The 13,956-nt window shown below is 53.8% G+C and overlaps 1 protein-coding gene across 1 annotated transcript in view; it reads right to left on the bottom strand.

Annotated features, from left to right (window-relative positions):
- The window catches only part of LOC307097626 (rab-like protein 2A), a gene marked incomplete at both ends in the record, with an annotated part of 447,159 nt that extends 433,339 nt beyond the window's left edge, over window positions 1-13,820 (bottom strand). The window contains 3 exon segments of the mRNA XM_079767715.1: window positions 10,228-10,239; window positions 10,242-10,309; window positions 13,730-13,820. Of these exon segments, the coding sequence (XP_079623841.1) occupies window positions 10,228-10,239; window positions 10,242-10,309; window positions 13,730-13,820 (171 nt within the window).
- Between the last annotated feature and the right edge of the window lie 136 nt (window positions 13,821-13,956).

Genomic DNA, 13,956 nt, shown 5'->3' with positions numbered 1-13,956 from the left:
GGGGCCCCGCCTGGGCCGCTCCCGCCGCGGCGACCCGGCGCCGGTCGTTCGCCACGGCTGTTCCAGGACCGGGCAGCGGCGGGTCTGTCCTGGGCGCTCCCAGGGGTGAGCGGGGAGCCGTTCACCCCACGACATCGGTTCGCCGCGGGGACTCGGCGCGCGCTCGGGGGGCCTCCAAACACAATAAGGAAACCCTCAGGCCCGCGCCCTGCAGCGACGCGGAGCGGGCAGCGCACGTCTACGCGGCGGACGCGGCGCGGGGCCCGAGCGCGCTGCCTGCGGAGGGGGCGGCCCGGCGCGAGCGGCCGGCTCTCTCGCCGCCTAGCGGCGGGGCCGTCCAGGGCTCGGCCCTCGGAGCTCCGCAGGTCTGGCCCCGGGCCCGCGTCCCGGACCCCGCGCTGGAGGCCGCCGCCCCCGGGGAAAGGACGAGCCGCGGGCGCCGTCGCTTTGAGCTGGAGGTCCCGTCCCGCCGGGTGCGGGACGCCGAGCCTGGGAAGGGGCGGATTCGCCGCACGGGTGAGCGTTGCGCGAGGCCGGGGAGGGCGAGGGGCGCGGGTGCCTTCTTCCCCCGGAGCAGCCGCGCGCCCTGGGGACGGCGAGGGGTGGGCACCCGCACGTGCCGGCCCGAACCGGCGAGGAGCCCGGGGCCTTCGCACCAGGGAGCCTGCCCGGCGAGCTCTTGAACGCGGGCCCCGGGATGGGTCCAGTGCGTGCGGCCGACGCTCCGGGTTCCTCTCTCTCCCCCGCCAGGCTGACTGCTCTCCGGCCACTTTCCCGGTCGCAACCCTGGCCTGAAGGAGAGTAGCACACAGCAGAGGCTTCGTTTTCGAATCATTTTTCGTTACAGCTCCCTTGATCCAAAGCTCAGGACATTATTCTCGGCTTCGTTTCCACCTAAGATTTGACACCGGACAGGGAAGGGCGGTGTGGGCGGACTTGAGCCTGAACGGAGAGCTGACGCTGTGAATGACAGCCTTGGGGTTCTCGGTCTGACCCCGGGGGACGATTCTGGGAGTGTATTTGGAGACAGTCGGGCAGACGAGAGCTCTGGTCCAACCCTCCTCCCCTCCTTTGGGACAGTTCGGGAAAGGACGCAATGCGAGGGCTCCTAAACCGTTCAGATTCTCTGGTGGGCTAGAGGAGACTTCAACAACTGGTTTTGTCTTTGAGAAGACTATTACCCACCCCCAAGCGCCTAATGATTTAATGGCCGCCCTCTGGGGGCAGTCAGATCCACACAGCCTCGCAGGCAAACTGGAGTTTCTGGAGTAAGCTACCCTCAGACCCCCACCCCCGCCAAAGACTTGTCATTTAGTTTACTGAGTCCATTTAAAACCCAACTTTAGGAATCTTAATATACATATTCTTGCAATTAGTTGTATACACCATTTAATCGTGAATAAATAATTTCCGCGAAGTTCCTGCATCATCCAGCCTGATGAAGGAGAACAGACTTGAGGACTTTTCAACCTTCAATAAAAAGAGGAAGACTTTATGACTGGGGTGAAAAGGGGCCGGGGAGCTAAGCCAATGGGGCAGCAGGCCTTTACTATGTGCAAAAGCATTCAGACACATGGCGACCCTTTCGCAATAAAACTTTATTGATGATCGTTTGAAAGTTATGGCAACTCCAAGGTTATAAAACTTGTCATAAAATACCAAGCAGTCATTAGTTTACCTGACCTCATTTCAATATAAACTTCCACAAAACATTTTATTTTGTTCCTTCCTCTAAGTGGGGAAAAGAAGTTGAGGAGGTTAGACACAAGTGGTCCATTATTGAGGACCCAAGATCTGCAATTTGACACTCTGACCTTCATCCCTGTAAATAAAGCAGTGAAATTCACCTTCTCTTCTTTCCTGGAAACATTATTGTAGAAAAGATAATAATAATAATGCCAATGTTTTTGGTCCAACCATCCATTTGTAGCACATACATACCCTGGGTTCAGATTTGGATAGAGACTTGTTCCTCTTTGGAAGGTCTTGGGAGGTACCTTTAACAATGGTTAAAGAGTATTTGCTCCCTGAGCTATGCATAATAAGACTAAGAAGCAAATAGGCAAACTTCATTTGGCCTGTGGCCTGAGGAGTGAATTGTCTAAAATATTCAATAGGTATTTAGAGCTAGTGGGATGTCAGGTGAATAACCAATTCCCTCCCCCTTGCAGTCATTCCCTCTCCCTTCCTTCCTTTCAGTCCTAACTGAAACTGAAATCACCACGTAGAATTGTTCGCAGGGAAGAACCCAAACTGATGTTCCAAAAAAAGTTCCAGGAGAGAACTAGCCCAAGCTCTGTCGAAATCAATCATTGTTTTTGGAACAACTGTCCAAGTGGACTTAAACCATTGCTCACAGAAAGAGCCAGCCACAAAGCACTGACAATTTTGAGAAGCTTCTCATCTCCCCAGATTCCACTTTGGATTGACTGAAACCCATATTCACCTAATGCTGTATCACGAAGGGCACTCTACCTGATTTTAAGGCAAGGGGATTTGTGAGCAAGTACAGATGGCAAAGCTTGACCTTGTGTAAGCTTCATGCTAATTTGTCCTAAACATGCAAAGGTCCGGACATACTTTTCATTGCTTGTGTAAAATATAAGCTTCAAGATAGATCCAGGCATATATGCATTTATGGTGGTGTAAGCATCTAATGTGAAGAATGCTAACTGCTTTTATGACCTCACTGGAACTCATCTTAGTAATGTTATGCTTAGTTTCCTGGTGTGCTTTAAGATATTTTAGGGATTTCATGGAATTTTAACTAGAAAAGAACATTTTAAAAATAAAAATCTTATATAAAACACTTGCTTCTAGGGAGAGTATAGGGGGGTGTGTGTGTGTGTGTGTGTGTGTGTGCGCGCGCGCGCGCGCGCGCGCGCGCGCAAGAGAAATTAGGGTACCAGAGAAAGGAGGAGAGATGGAGCTAGGGAAGAAGAAGTGTAGGATACAGTACTAATTAAAGGGCAACCTCTCCTGGTGTCCACAGTTTCCTCTAGCTAGTGGGTACGAGTTGCAATAATTTTAGTTACCTTTCAATACTCCCATGTCCATAGGCATAGTGATGTCGTGCATCAAAAGAAAGACTCTGTATTTCTTCATTTAGCACCGACTTCCAGGAAGGATGGTGGGGAAAGGGCTTGTGGACTTACAAAGCAGTCCAGAGTGTATCAGATTCAGAAGGTTAAGCAAGGGGTTTAAGTTCAGCTCTTTGGGTTTAAGACATTTCTGAAAATCTAACATAGTTGTAAGAGATAACTTATTCAGAGATAAGTTGGAAAATTGTTCTTATAATTGAGTTCATTACGTTTATTTATTTATTTATTTTGAGATACACATACATACACAAACGCACTGGCAATATGTGTTGCAGCAATAACAGCAGTGAACTTAATTTACAATGTTTTTTATCCCTCTGTTATTAATCCCATCATTCATTTTGCTTTTCCCAGATGCTCTAAGGAGGTGATATAAAGGAAAGTGTCTTTATTTTAATTAGCAACAAAAATATTTCACTTTTCTTCCATCACCCCAAAAAAGGTCAATTGGACTCTGTACTGATGTTCACTGCCTTCACATTCACATTTGGCTCTATTTAAGCATATTTGCCAGGAAGACATGGTTACTAAAGAAGCATTTATTTGGATTCACCTTTCTGAGCTCTCCCTTCAACAATATTCTGGGAAAGGTATGGGAATCATCACCTAACTGGGTTTTAAAAATACTTTTCATGTAAAAAATATTGTAAAAGAACATCACATCATACACATACTTCTTTTTCTTTTAGTCTCCTCTGTTTAGAGACATGCAGGTCATTAGAAAATATACCCAATACACTATGTGCTCCTTCAAATTTCCTCCACACTCGCTTCTCTGGGTGGCCTGCTTCATTAAGGCTTACCTATATGATGAGAAGTATGTCTTCAGGAGTGGCTTACAATTATATTTGTTTGAAGTTTTTTTGGACAGCTGGCTGATAGAATTGTGAAATCTCAAATTATGCCTTGAGTTCTGTACAGATGACATGTACAGACTGCATAGCTTTGCCCACATCATTTTTATTGACACAAGACACTTTCCCTTATAAGGGAAAAATGCATCTTTTATGTAGTACTATCCAAGTGTATGTTATTCATTCCTTCTATATAACTCAATATATATTTTACCTCAAGGGCATACTTTCCCCCCAATGAGACTAATTTGCTCTAATAGGGATAATAATGCCTCCGCTGCCCCTAATACCTTTATCCCTCCCCCACCAAACCCTCATGTGACTTAGCAGTTCCATGATGAAACACACAGATCCTGTGTATCTGTGGCCAGAACTTGTGGTTCATCTTACACATAACTCTACAAGGTTAACCCTCTAGTTTCTCTGTCTTTTTTCCATAGGGAGCACTTGAGAAACAAAGTCTTAAGGTGATTTCATTTCACAGCTAAATTCTGGACAAGTCTGATTCCAAAGGAAAACTCATGCTCACTTTTTGTCTACCCTTCCACGGAAAGAAGACAATTTGGAGGAGACTCTGGAGGCCATTAATTTATATGTAACTTACCAATGTCTGAAATTCTAAGTACAGAGCTTAAATAACACATCTTTTGATTATATATTCTCCGCTTGGGAAAAAAAAACTATGGAAGGATACACACATTTGGCTCTAAAATAAAAACTGAGGAAAATGCACCAACTCACTACGCGTGACACTTGGCGTTTTATGTCAGAGTTGAGGAAAGGTATAGAGCTGGTTTTGAATGAGAAAACCTCTGGATTTAGTGTCTGGATGATCTGGGAGGTATGTAAACATTCACATAATGCCTCTATCTTATTTTGAGTTGGCTTTTTGTTACCTACAAGTTAACTTGCCATCTTTAAGCCCATTTACCAATACCTGCAGTGCAGTACTTTCACCTAGCAAGTGACCGCTGCAATCTGCTGGCATGAAACATTCAAACTGCAAATGGAAAATCTACGCAGTCAAGTGGCACTACAGTGCTCTCCCTTTAAACACAGCAGCAGCAGTGCCTGGTTGCCGGAATTGCCTTCCTGGGGAAGCTTGTAAATATACCATGTATTATACAGCCTGGGCAGCAAGGGTGATTTAACCCAACTAAAGGAGTTTTAACTTTTCTGCCTTGCAAGGGTTAAAATATTTAGCTTAAACTGGCACTATGGAAAGTTTTTTACATTAAGTAATGGGGTCATTATTTCTTCCCCCACTGAAAGGGGTGTCTCAAGAACAGAACCATGTGGCAAGGCAGAATGCAATCCCAACGGGAATAGTATAGGAATCGCTTAGGCAATAAAAGCTGCTCTGGGAATTTGTGTTGTCAGCTCGCCAGAACATCAGATTCACACCTCTGGTCCTGCAGGAAGGTGCTAGGGGCTTTTTAAAGGTCCCCTGTGGTCATGACCTTGGCTTTCTGTCCTTCTAAAAAGTGGCTCTCAGGCCAGCCACTGTCTGGGCCAGCATCTCGATCCAGCAGGAAACAGAAACAGCCTTGTTCTTCCCATCCTCTATTCCCTGGGAATCTGTCAAGAATGGTAGCCACACAGTTGTAGCCTCCACATCACACGTAAGAACTTGGCCCGGCATTTCTTATGCTAATCTCTGGTTGTTGCAATCCTCTCTCCTCCCTGCAGCCATTAAACCTAAAGGCTGGATATAATTCAGCAACAGAACCAAAATTGTAATGCCTTAATATGTAAGAGCTGAAATAACTCAGAACTATAGGAATTGGGATCAAATGCAAAACAGATATTTTAAAACAAACAAACCAACAAACAAAAACAACAAAACCCTTCTATAGCTTCCTATTTTTTTCCTCAAGAAGTTTTTTTTTTGTTTGTTTTTACTATATTCATCCTTACTAATTATAGTTATTTTTGTTTAAACAAAAATGAGTTTTATTAAGTACACTATCAAAATAGACGTATGTAATTAAGATAAGCACTTAAACATCTATGTACACATTTTAAAATGTGTGAATAGCTTTTAGATGTGCAAATTCCTTTACAGTTTCAACAAACCTTAAACATTTTTTTTTCACATCTGTACAAAGGACATACAAGTACTGAACAAAACCAACAGTATTTACTTGGATTTTCCTGAAAAAGAATTTGGACCAATTTATATAAATTTTAAAATGTTTCATTTGAATGAAAAAAGGAAGTAAATCATATAAAGAAAGTAATTTTTCCCCTCTCTCCATGTGTGTGTGTGTGGAGGGGGCGGGTGAAATTCAAAACGAATTATCTCTCTTGTCTCAGAAAAGAGACACTAATGTTTATTCCTCTTTGTTAAGATGAATTAAATTCATTTTTTATTGATGAGAGAGGCAGAGAAAGATCAGCCAGCTGCCTCCTCTACGCACCCGCACCCGCATCCATGGGGCTCAAAACTTGTGCAGGTGCCCTGACTGGCAATGGAACCCGCCGCCGGAGGACGCTCAACCAACTGAGCCACACCGCCAGGGCTGTTCATTCCTCTTACATTCCTCTTCATTAGCCTCCATGTACCCACTGAACATCACATTGGTGGGTCCCTCAGCAGTTTCCCCAGTTGTGTCCGGTACAGGTGGCTACACTGTTTCCACTGGCTCTTACACACCGCTCCTCTCAAATGCCACTGCCATTGCGGAGGAAGCGGGAGGCCAGCTCTCTTGCGGGCAGTTTTTAGACTGACAGGACGTTCGAGGCAGATGGGGGAGGAGGTAGACGCCCCGGAGGCTGCAAGTGGGCCTCCTGGGGCCGTGGAGCAGAGAGGCCCACCGGAGCCTGTCCAGTCCCGGGCGGACAGAGCCCAGACGGGAGGAAGACCTGCGGGGCCCTGCGCCCCAGCGGCGGGCTGCTGGATACAGACTCTTGCTGCAAGAAGACAGTCAGGCACTTCCAGGCCTGCGGAGCTCTGGGGACTCCAGTCAGGGTCGCCTCACCCTGATGTGGAGCGCAGTTTCGGTGCTGAACCTGAAAACACCAGCTCGGCATTTTGCACTCCAGCTCCTGGGAGCAGTCCTCCTCCCCGGGCCTCCACTCGGGGGCCAACGCGACGGCGCGAATTCCGCGCCAGCCTCAGCTAGAGAACCCTGTTCCAGGCCAGGAAAAGTGACCAGCCCCCAACAATCCACTGGCTCTCTCTTGTCCTGGTTACCGCCTCTCTCGGGGTGCCCTGAACTCTCTTTATCATTTCAGTTTTCTACACGAAATGATTTATTTCTCAGCTGTATCCAGGGTCGCGAAAAGAGTTGAGCCATGCTCCCAAGATGCACCCCACAGCGCGGAGCGCGCGGGGAGGGAGTGTGACTAGCTACCACGTGCACTTGGGAGCCACCGGGCTTCCAGCTGGCTGGGTTCTAACTTTATTGTCCATCGGCGTCTCCTGGCTCGTCCCCACTCCAGTGGTCTTAAAAAGAAACACCCACCGGCACGCACCAGAATGAACTCCCAGGAAAGACAGACGAGGGTGTCTCTGCGGCAGGGGAGAGCGCACCGGCGGGCACGCCCGCAGTCAGGGAGCAAACCTCAGCGGAGCCCAGCTCCAGCCCGGTTCTCCCAGGCCTGCGTCCCGCCGCCCCTGCCATTCTGCCCAGGCTCTCCCGGGGGCGCTCCACGGGTCCCACAGTCGCTATAGTCCGCACCTCCAATCTCAGGGTAGCCCGGGCCAGGGGGGATGGTGCCCACAGCGGGAGCCTGAGCCGGGGTCTCTCTTCCCTCGCCCCTCAGTCCTGGGCCGCTCGGAGCCTCCCTCGCCCCCGGTGAGCCGGGCAGGGGGCGGCCCTCTTTGTCGAAGCGCTGGGTGCTGCCTTAGGCAGGGTTGGAGCGGAGTGGGAACGTCCTCTTTCCTACAGACCCTTGCGCAAGGGGGCTTCTCTTGGGGTTCCAGGGCGAGCTGTTCCTGCGGAATAAGGGGAGTGGGGAGCGCAGACGCTCCGGGCATGGTGGGGCTCACAGCCCATTTTCTTACCCCGGTGATCTCATTTAATCAGTGTCCTGTGCGCTCTTATTTAATCGAAGTCTCTTATCTCTTGGGAAACGGGCAAGATAATAATTCCTTCTTTGTAAGAGGATTGCAAGTGCTTGGGCGTTGTGAGCCCTCAGCACATGGTAGGGCGAGCCGAAGAAGGGTGGGCCCGTTGCCCCCTCTCCAGTTCCCAGCTTTCCCGCCTCCGCGCCAGGACAGCTCACAGCCCAGGGCCTCCGCAGCCGCTGGGGACCGCGGAGGGTCCCGCCTGGCATCCCGTGGAAGAAGGGCTTTCGGTGAAGCCTGAAAAGACTGATGCTGGGGTTTGCCTTGGAGCACGGCGAGGAAAGGCGCGGGGATTTGGAGCCCAGTGGAGAGTTGCGGGGGGATGAAGAGTTGGAAGGGGGAGCTGAAAACTTCGGGCTCTCCAAGTCCTGTGGGTTTCCCAAGGCCTTTCCCAACCTTGGCCAAGGTTCCTTGGAGAGCGCGATCAAATCTGACGCCTGTAGGTGGCGCTATGACGAGGTGACTCGGCCTGGAGAGAGGCGGCGAGGGACTGGAAAACCGCGGGAAAATATCCCTGGCTCGGACCCGGACTCGCTGCTCCCAGCCCCCGCTTCCTGTTTCCGGAGGGAAAGCGGCGGTGTAGCTGGAGTCTCCGCTCGCGCCCTCGGGGTCAGCGCGGGGCTGGTGGGCGGTGGAATTAGCGCGGAGAAGGCAGCGGGTTGGGAATCCCGCGCCTCGAGAGCGCTGCGCGGGGGGCAGCCCCCCGCTGTGTCCATGGCCCGGACGCGAGGACTGGCCGGGCGTCGCAGGACCCCCGGGAGATTCGTGGCCACACCGCGCCCCCCGCAGTTCGAGGGGACCGCGAACCCCAGTTCGCTGCATCACTGAAAATAGGAGGGATGCCCGTGCTCAGCACCAAGACTCCGGCCCGCAGGCTAAGTCGGGCTCCTCGAAGCCTGCAGGCAACCCCAGCCTCGGAATAAAGCTGCAGGCGGGGGGACCCGGCCGCGGTGGGGGGCCCGAGGGGCTTTGCATTCGTTGGAGAGCCAACACCCAGGCTTGGAGGCGCGGCCTGGTTCGCCTTTATCTTTTCCAGACAGCCTTTAGGCCAATCGGGTCTTCGGCAAGCAGCAGCCCCACGGCTCTCGCAGGGGCCCTGCGGGCAGGATCTTAAAAAAACCCCGAAACCCCGCTTTTCCCACGCGCAGCCACAACTCTCTGGAGCCGCTGCAGCTCGGGGCTCTAGAGCGACCGCAGACGGCGTCCTCCCGTGTTCCCGAGCGGGGTGGTGGCTCCCACAGAGGCTGCGGCCCGGCGGGGTGAGGGGTGAGGTCCCTCCTCCCTCTGGGGGGAGGCTCAGCTCGGCCTCCCCGCGGGGATCCTCCTATTCCCTGAGCCGGGGTCCATCCTGGGCCGCACTGGCGGTCCCGAAGCCACAGCTTTGCCCCTCGCACGAAAGTGTGTTCTCTTGCATTTGCGGACCTAATAAACAAACGTAACCGTGTCACACAGGGCCCCGCGCAGTCCTTCTGAGAGCAATTCCGCTGTTGAACACTGAAAAATGGGTGTAATTTGCGTTCAGAAAGTGATGCTTAGGGTCACGGCAATTTCCCGGGCCGTTATTTATTTTTACTTTAAAGTCTTTAGGGAAGATTTGCTTATGTATTCGGAAACCTTCCCCTGCGAGGGTACCAGCAACGTGTGTGGGGGGAGGGGGATGTGGAGAACAATTACTGAGTGACGCTAATATGGGGAAACTGAAAAGAAATGCCGATTGTTTTTATTGTAACAGAAGGAGTGAGCAAACAGAAAAACCAACCCCGAGCGATCCGAAACAGGCAGGCGGAGAATGAGAAGCGGGTTTCAGGCGGCAGCAGGCCCCTCCCCTGCCCTCGGACGGAGAGAGCGGGCGCGGAGAGCGCGCAGCCCCGGGGCCTGTCCCGCGGCCCCGCAGCAGGATCGCTGCGCTCTGCAAAGGCTCGGTGGGCTGCTGCCTGCTGGGGAAGGGTCTTTTATCGTGAGCGCCGTCGGCTGGAAGGCGGAGAGGACCGGGGAGGTCCTAGCGACCCTGGGAGAATCTTCCGGGCTCCTCTCGGGGGACCCCTGCGGCCTTTACTTGGGCTGGCGTGTCCTGCCGCGTCCGCAACCCGGCGAAGCCCAGGCCCGCAGGTCAGTGTGCCGCCACCCCCGCCCCCCCCCCCCGCCCCCCGCCTCCGGCCCGGCAGGGGCTGAGGGCCCCAGAGGGCTGTCTCTCCCTCACCCTTGGCCCTTCCCTCCAGCCGCCGCCCCTGCCCCTGCCCCTGCCCCTGCCCCTGCCCCTGCCCCTGCCCCTGCCCCTGCCCCTGCCCGCGGTTCCAAGTGCAGATCCGCCCGGCTTCAGCTCAGGATGGACCCTCGCTCGCCCTGGGGACCGGGTGCGCTGCCGGCGGCCACTGGCGGCGGCAGTAGCTAGAAGGTCAAGATGGGGGAGGAGCGGCCGCTGACCCTGCGCGGCCCGGACCTAGCAGTAGGCGGATCGGGATTGAAACCCACGGCCCAGGCGGTGGCAACACAGTTTGGAGAGGAATGGAGAAATCGCCTCTCTCTCTCTCTCTCTCTCTCTCTCTCTCTCTCTCTCTCTCTCTCTCTCTCTCCTCTCTCTCTCTCTCTCTCCCTGCCACAATCCTTGACCTACCCTAGAAGACGGGCTCCCTTGGGGGAACCGGACGCGAGATCGTGTCTCCACCGCCCCCCCCCCCCCCCTCAGACAGCTAAAGGCACTGTGCTTTTCACTGTGCTTCGCAAACCCATCCTGGAGCTCAGATTCCGGCTGCTCCAGATCCCCGCAACTCCCGTCGCCCGGGCCTCACCCCGAGGTCCTGTTTGTTCCTGGCAGGGGGGCAGTTGGAGGAATCTGTTCCTTCATATTCTTCTCTGCCAACTCTGCTCTTCCAAAGTGCAACTGGGAACAGCAGGACCCCTCTCCAGCGCAAATACACGCCCCCTCTAGCTATACCCACTCCTCCCTCCCAGTCCTCGCTGACTCGCAGACCCGGGGTGCAGGCGCCCGGCGGAGCATCCCAGGGCGCCCGTCTCTCAGGATTGGAGAGCTGGAGGGCTCCGGGGTCGCTGCACAGCCTCTAGGGCCCGGGTCTGACCTCAGAAGGATCTAGATTCCAGTCCGTTTTCCGCATCTTTCCGCAGACACCTTTAGGCCTGAAAGTGGTGGTGGAGGAGGAGGGCGGGGGGGGGGGGGGGGGCGCCGCAGGTAAAGGCCAGAGGCACTGGGACAGCTGGCAGATTTGTGAAGACTTTGCAGCGTCTGGCCTGGGCGCGCAGGGACAGGGTAAGGGTCCGGCCAAAAAGGCGCGCTGCAGGCTGAAGTTCTCCCCGCCGGGCGCCCAGGCCGGAGTCCTGGAGTCCTGGGCCCTGGCTCCCATCGGGCCGATGTACAGCTTGGTCCGGGTCTGTGCTGAGCGCACGGATTCTCCCCACCCCCTGTAGCCCCTGCTTCACACCCTCCCGCCGGGCCAGTTTCCAGTCTCCCACTAAGTAAATATTTACCCAGAGAGTGGGTCTCCCCTCGGAGGAGGCCTCCACAGCGCCCTGGAAAGGACTTTTGGCTTCTCCTCAGCCTGTGCCAGCTGCAGGCCGTACTGGTTGTGTTTTGGTTTTGGTCTTAAATTTCTTTTCGTCGAAATGCTTCCGATCTCTGTGTGATCTCCTGGTTCCAGAGCGGGCAGTAAAGAGGGGGCACTGAGCCCAGCTGACCTTGCTCTTTTCCGCACCCCTGCACCCCTAGGCCCGCGGAGGAGGCTTCCTAACCCTTAGTCTCTCCCTCCCTCTCTCCCTCCTTCTACCCTCCCTCCCTCCCTGTCAGGTCACTGTCTGTCCATGGGGTCGCCAGCTCCCTGGCTCAGTGTGCGTCCCCCGGAGGGCTCAGCGTCGGCCTCTTATCTAGGATCCCCCGAAGCTTTGGCTCCTCTTGTCCCAGGAGCCCCAGCCTCGGTTTGGATACTTAGTATTAGCAAACACCAAAGCTGCTGCTGCTGCTCTAGGGACTGGGCACAGCGGAGAGCACCACTTAACCTCATTGTCCCCCCCCTCCCTCCACTCCAGGCGTAATGAGGTCCTGCCGGGCTGGGGGTCCACCACAGAGGAGTAGAGGGTCCACCGCAGCTAAGACCGCGCGCGGCCGACACCAAGTCCAGCAGGTGGAACTGGAGAGAGAGCGCCGAAATGAGGCGGATGAAGGAGATGAGGGAATGCGAGGGGGTTGTGTTAGGGCCACCTAGCTGGAACCCTAACAATCCGAGTCTCAGGCTCATTCTGGGCTGGTGCTGTGCGTCCCCTAAAGCCCTCGCAGAGCTCATAGACCCACACCAGGGCACTGGGTCTTGCCACTCCCAGGGCGGAACTTTAACTGACACCGCAGCCCCGCAGAGTCAGAGGAGCTTCGCTGGGCGCTAGGAGCGCTTGAGTCCGCCACAGCAGGTGGCTGTGTTTGGAGGGGGCGGGGGCGTAGGGGGAAAGGGGTCAAGACGCCCAGCATGTTATGTTTATTCTTCCAAAGAAGCCTAAGGCAAACCCGTAAGCGCTCCTGAGATGTCGCAGTGTTAACTGATCTGTACCCCAGCCCCAAGAAGCAGCGCCAGTGCTACCTGCTTGGATTCCCGAAGGACCTCCGCGTTGTAAAGCGCTTGTCGGTGCCACACAACAGATACTGGGGCGCAGACCCAGTGAAATTCAAGTCCCTAGTTGTGGGACTTTTCGCAAGAGTCCGACTAGAAAGAATTAAGTATTTTTGGAGTCATCTTTCCTTTATCGTTCAAATCTTTCATATCTGTAAATTTGAACCTGGAGCGCGCACCATAGGAGAGAAAGGATCTGGAGATTACTTTTGGGTTTAAAAAAGCACAACTGATCATTAGTTTTGTCACTTACTGCCCCGGGATCTGGGCCCGGTCAGCTTCCCTATGTGTAGACCAGAGTCACACACATCCCTGGGGACGGTGGGAGGATCAGCCCGAATCCGGTGGCTCCCGAAGGAGCGTCGCCACAGTCAGAGAGCAGGCGGTGTGTGCACCACAGACCCGGGGCGGCACAGCTCCCAAGGTCACTAAAAATGGTCCCCATATTGTTTTAAAATTGTGTTTAGCGTTCTCCAAAACCCACACTCAAAATGCGAATAATTTTGGCCCCCCAAAAGAGTACTGTACACTTTAGATTAGATTTAGGGTGAACGAAAGTGGAAACTCAGAGAGATAGGCTGAATGAACCTCAAGGCCTCTGGTAGCTAAACCGAAGATGCGGGAATCACACACACACACACACACACACACACGCACACGCACACGCACGCAGGCCGGGTGTTCACCTTGGGACCAAGTCTCTTTCATAGCTAAACAAAACTCCTTTCCTGGTGGGGGAAACCGGCAACTGTTCGTACTGAGCCCCCGCGGACAGCACCTCGGCTGAGCGCAGCGGCGCTCTGGCCTCCGCTGAGCGTGCCCGCGCCAGGTAACCTGTCCGCGGGGGCTGTGGGCGCCGGTGGTTGCGTTCTCTGCACCCAGCGCGGCCCTGCCTGGAGCCCGCGTGGCTGACATTTGGCCCCGCGCACCTGGATGAACCCTCCTGTAGAGACTGCTGCGTGGAGCCAGTCGCGGGGGCGGAGGAGGGGTTTGCCCCTGGCGGTAAGTGTGGCCCCCACCTCTGCCTCGGCCTCCCCTCAACCTCCTTGTCTCTACGATGGGCCTATCTTCCCACACGCGCGCCTTCGCCACCTGGCTTGAGGTGGTGTCGACTGGTAACAATTCTAAGACGTTTGTCCCCTAAAGAAGTCTCCTTAGCTCCTTCCCTTTTGGAGTCTCTCATATTGGGACCAAACGCTTTAATTTGCTTATTCAGCATTTTTATCAGCATAATTTTGCTGTCTATTTGCGCTGCTCCTCGGAAGGTGTCAAACACCAAATTTCATTGTATTTAGTCACCAGGTGCCGAGCAAGCTGGA

This window comes from Cnephaeus nilssonii (genome assembly GCF_951640355.1).
Source record: "Cnephaeus nilssonii genome assembly, chromosome: 4".
Taxonomy (NCBI): domain Eukaryota; kingdom Metazoa; phylum Chordata; class Mammalia; order Chiroptera; family Vespertilionidae; genus Cnephaeus; species Cnephaeus nilssonii.
This window is presented reverse-complemented; position numbering and strand designations above follow the sequence as displayed.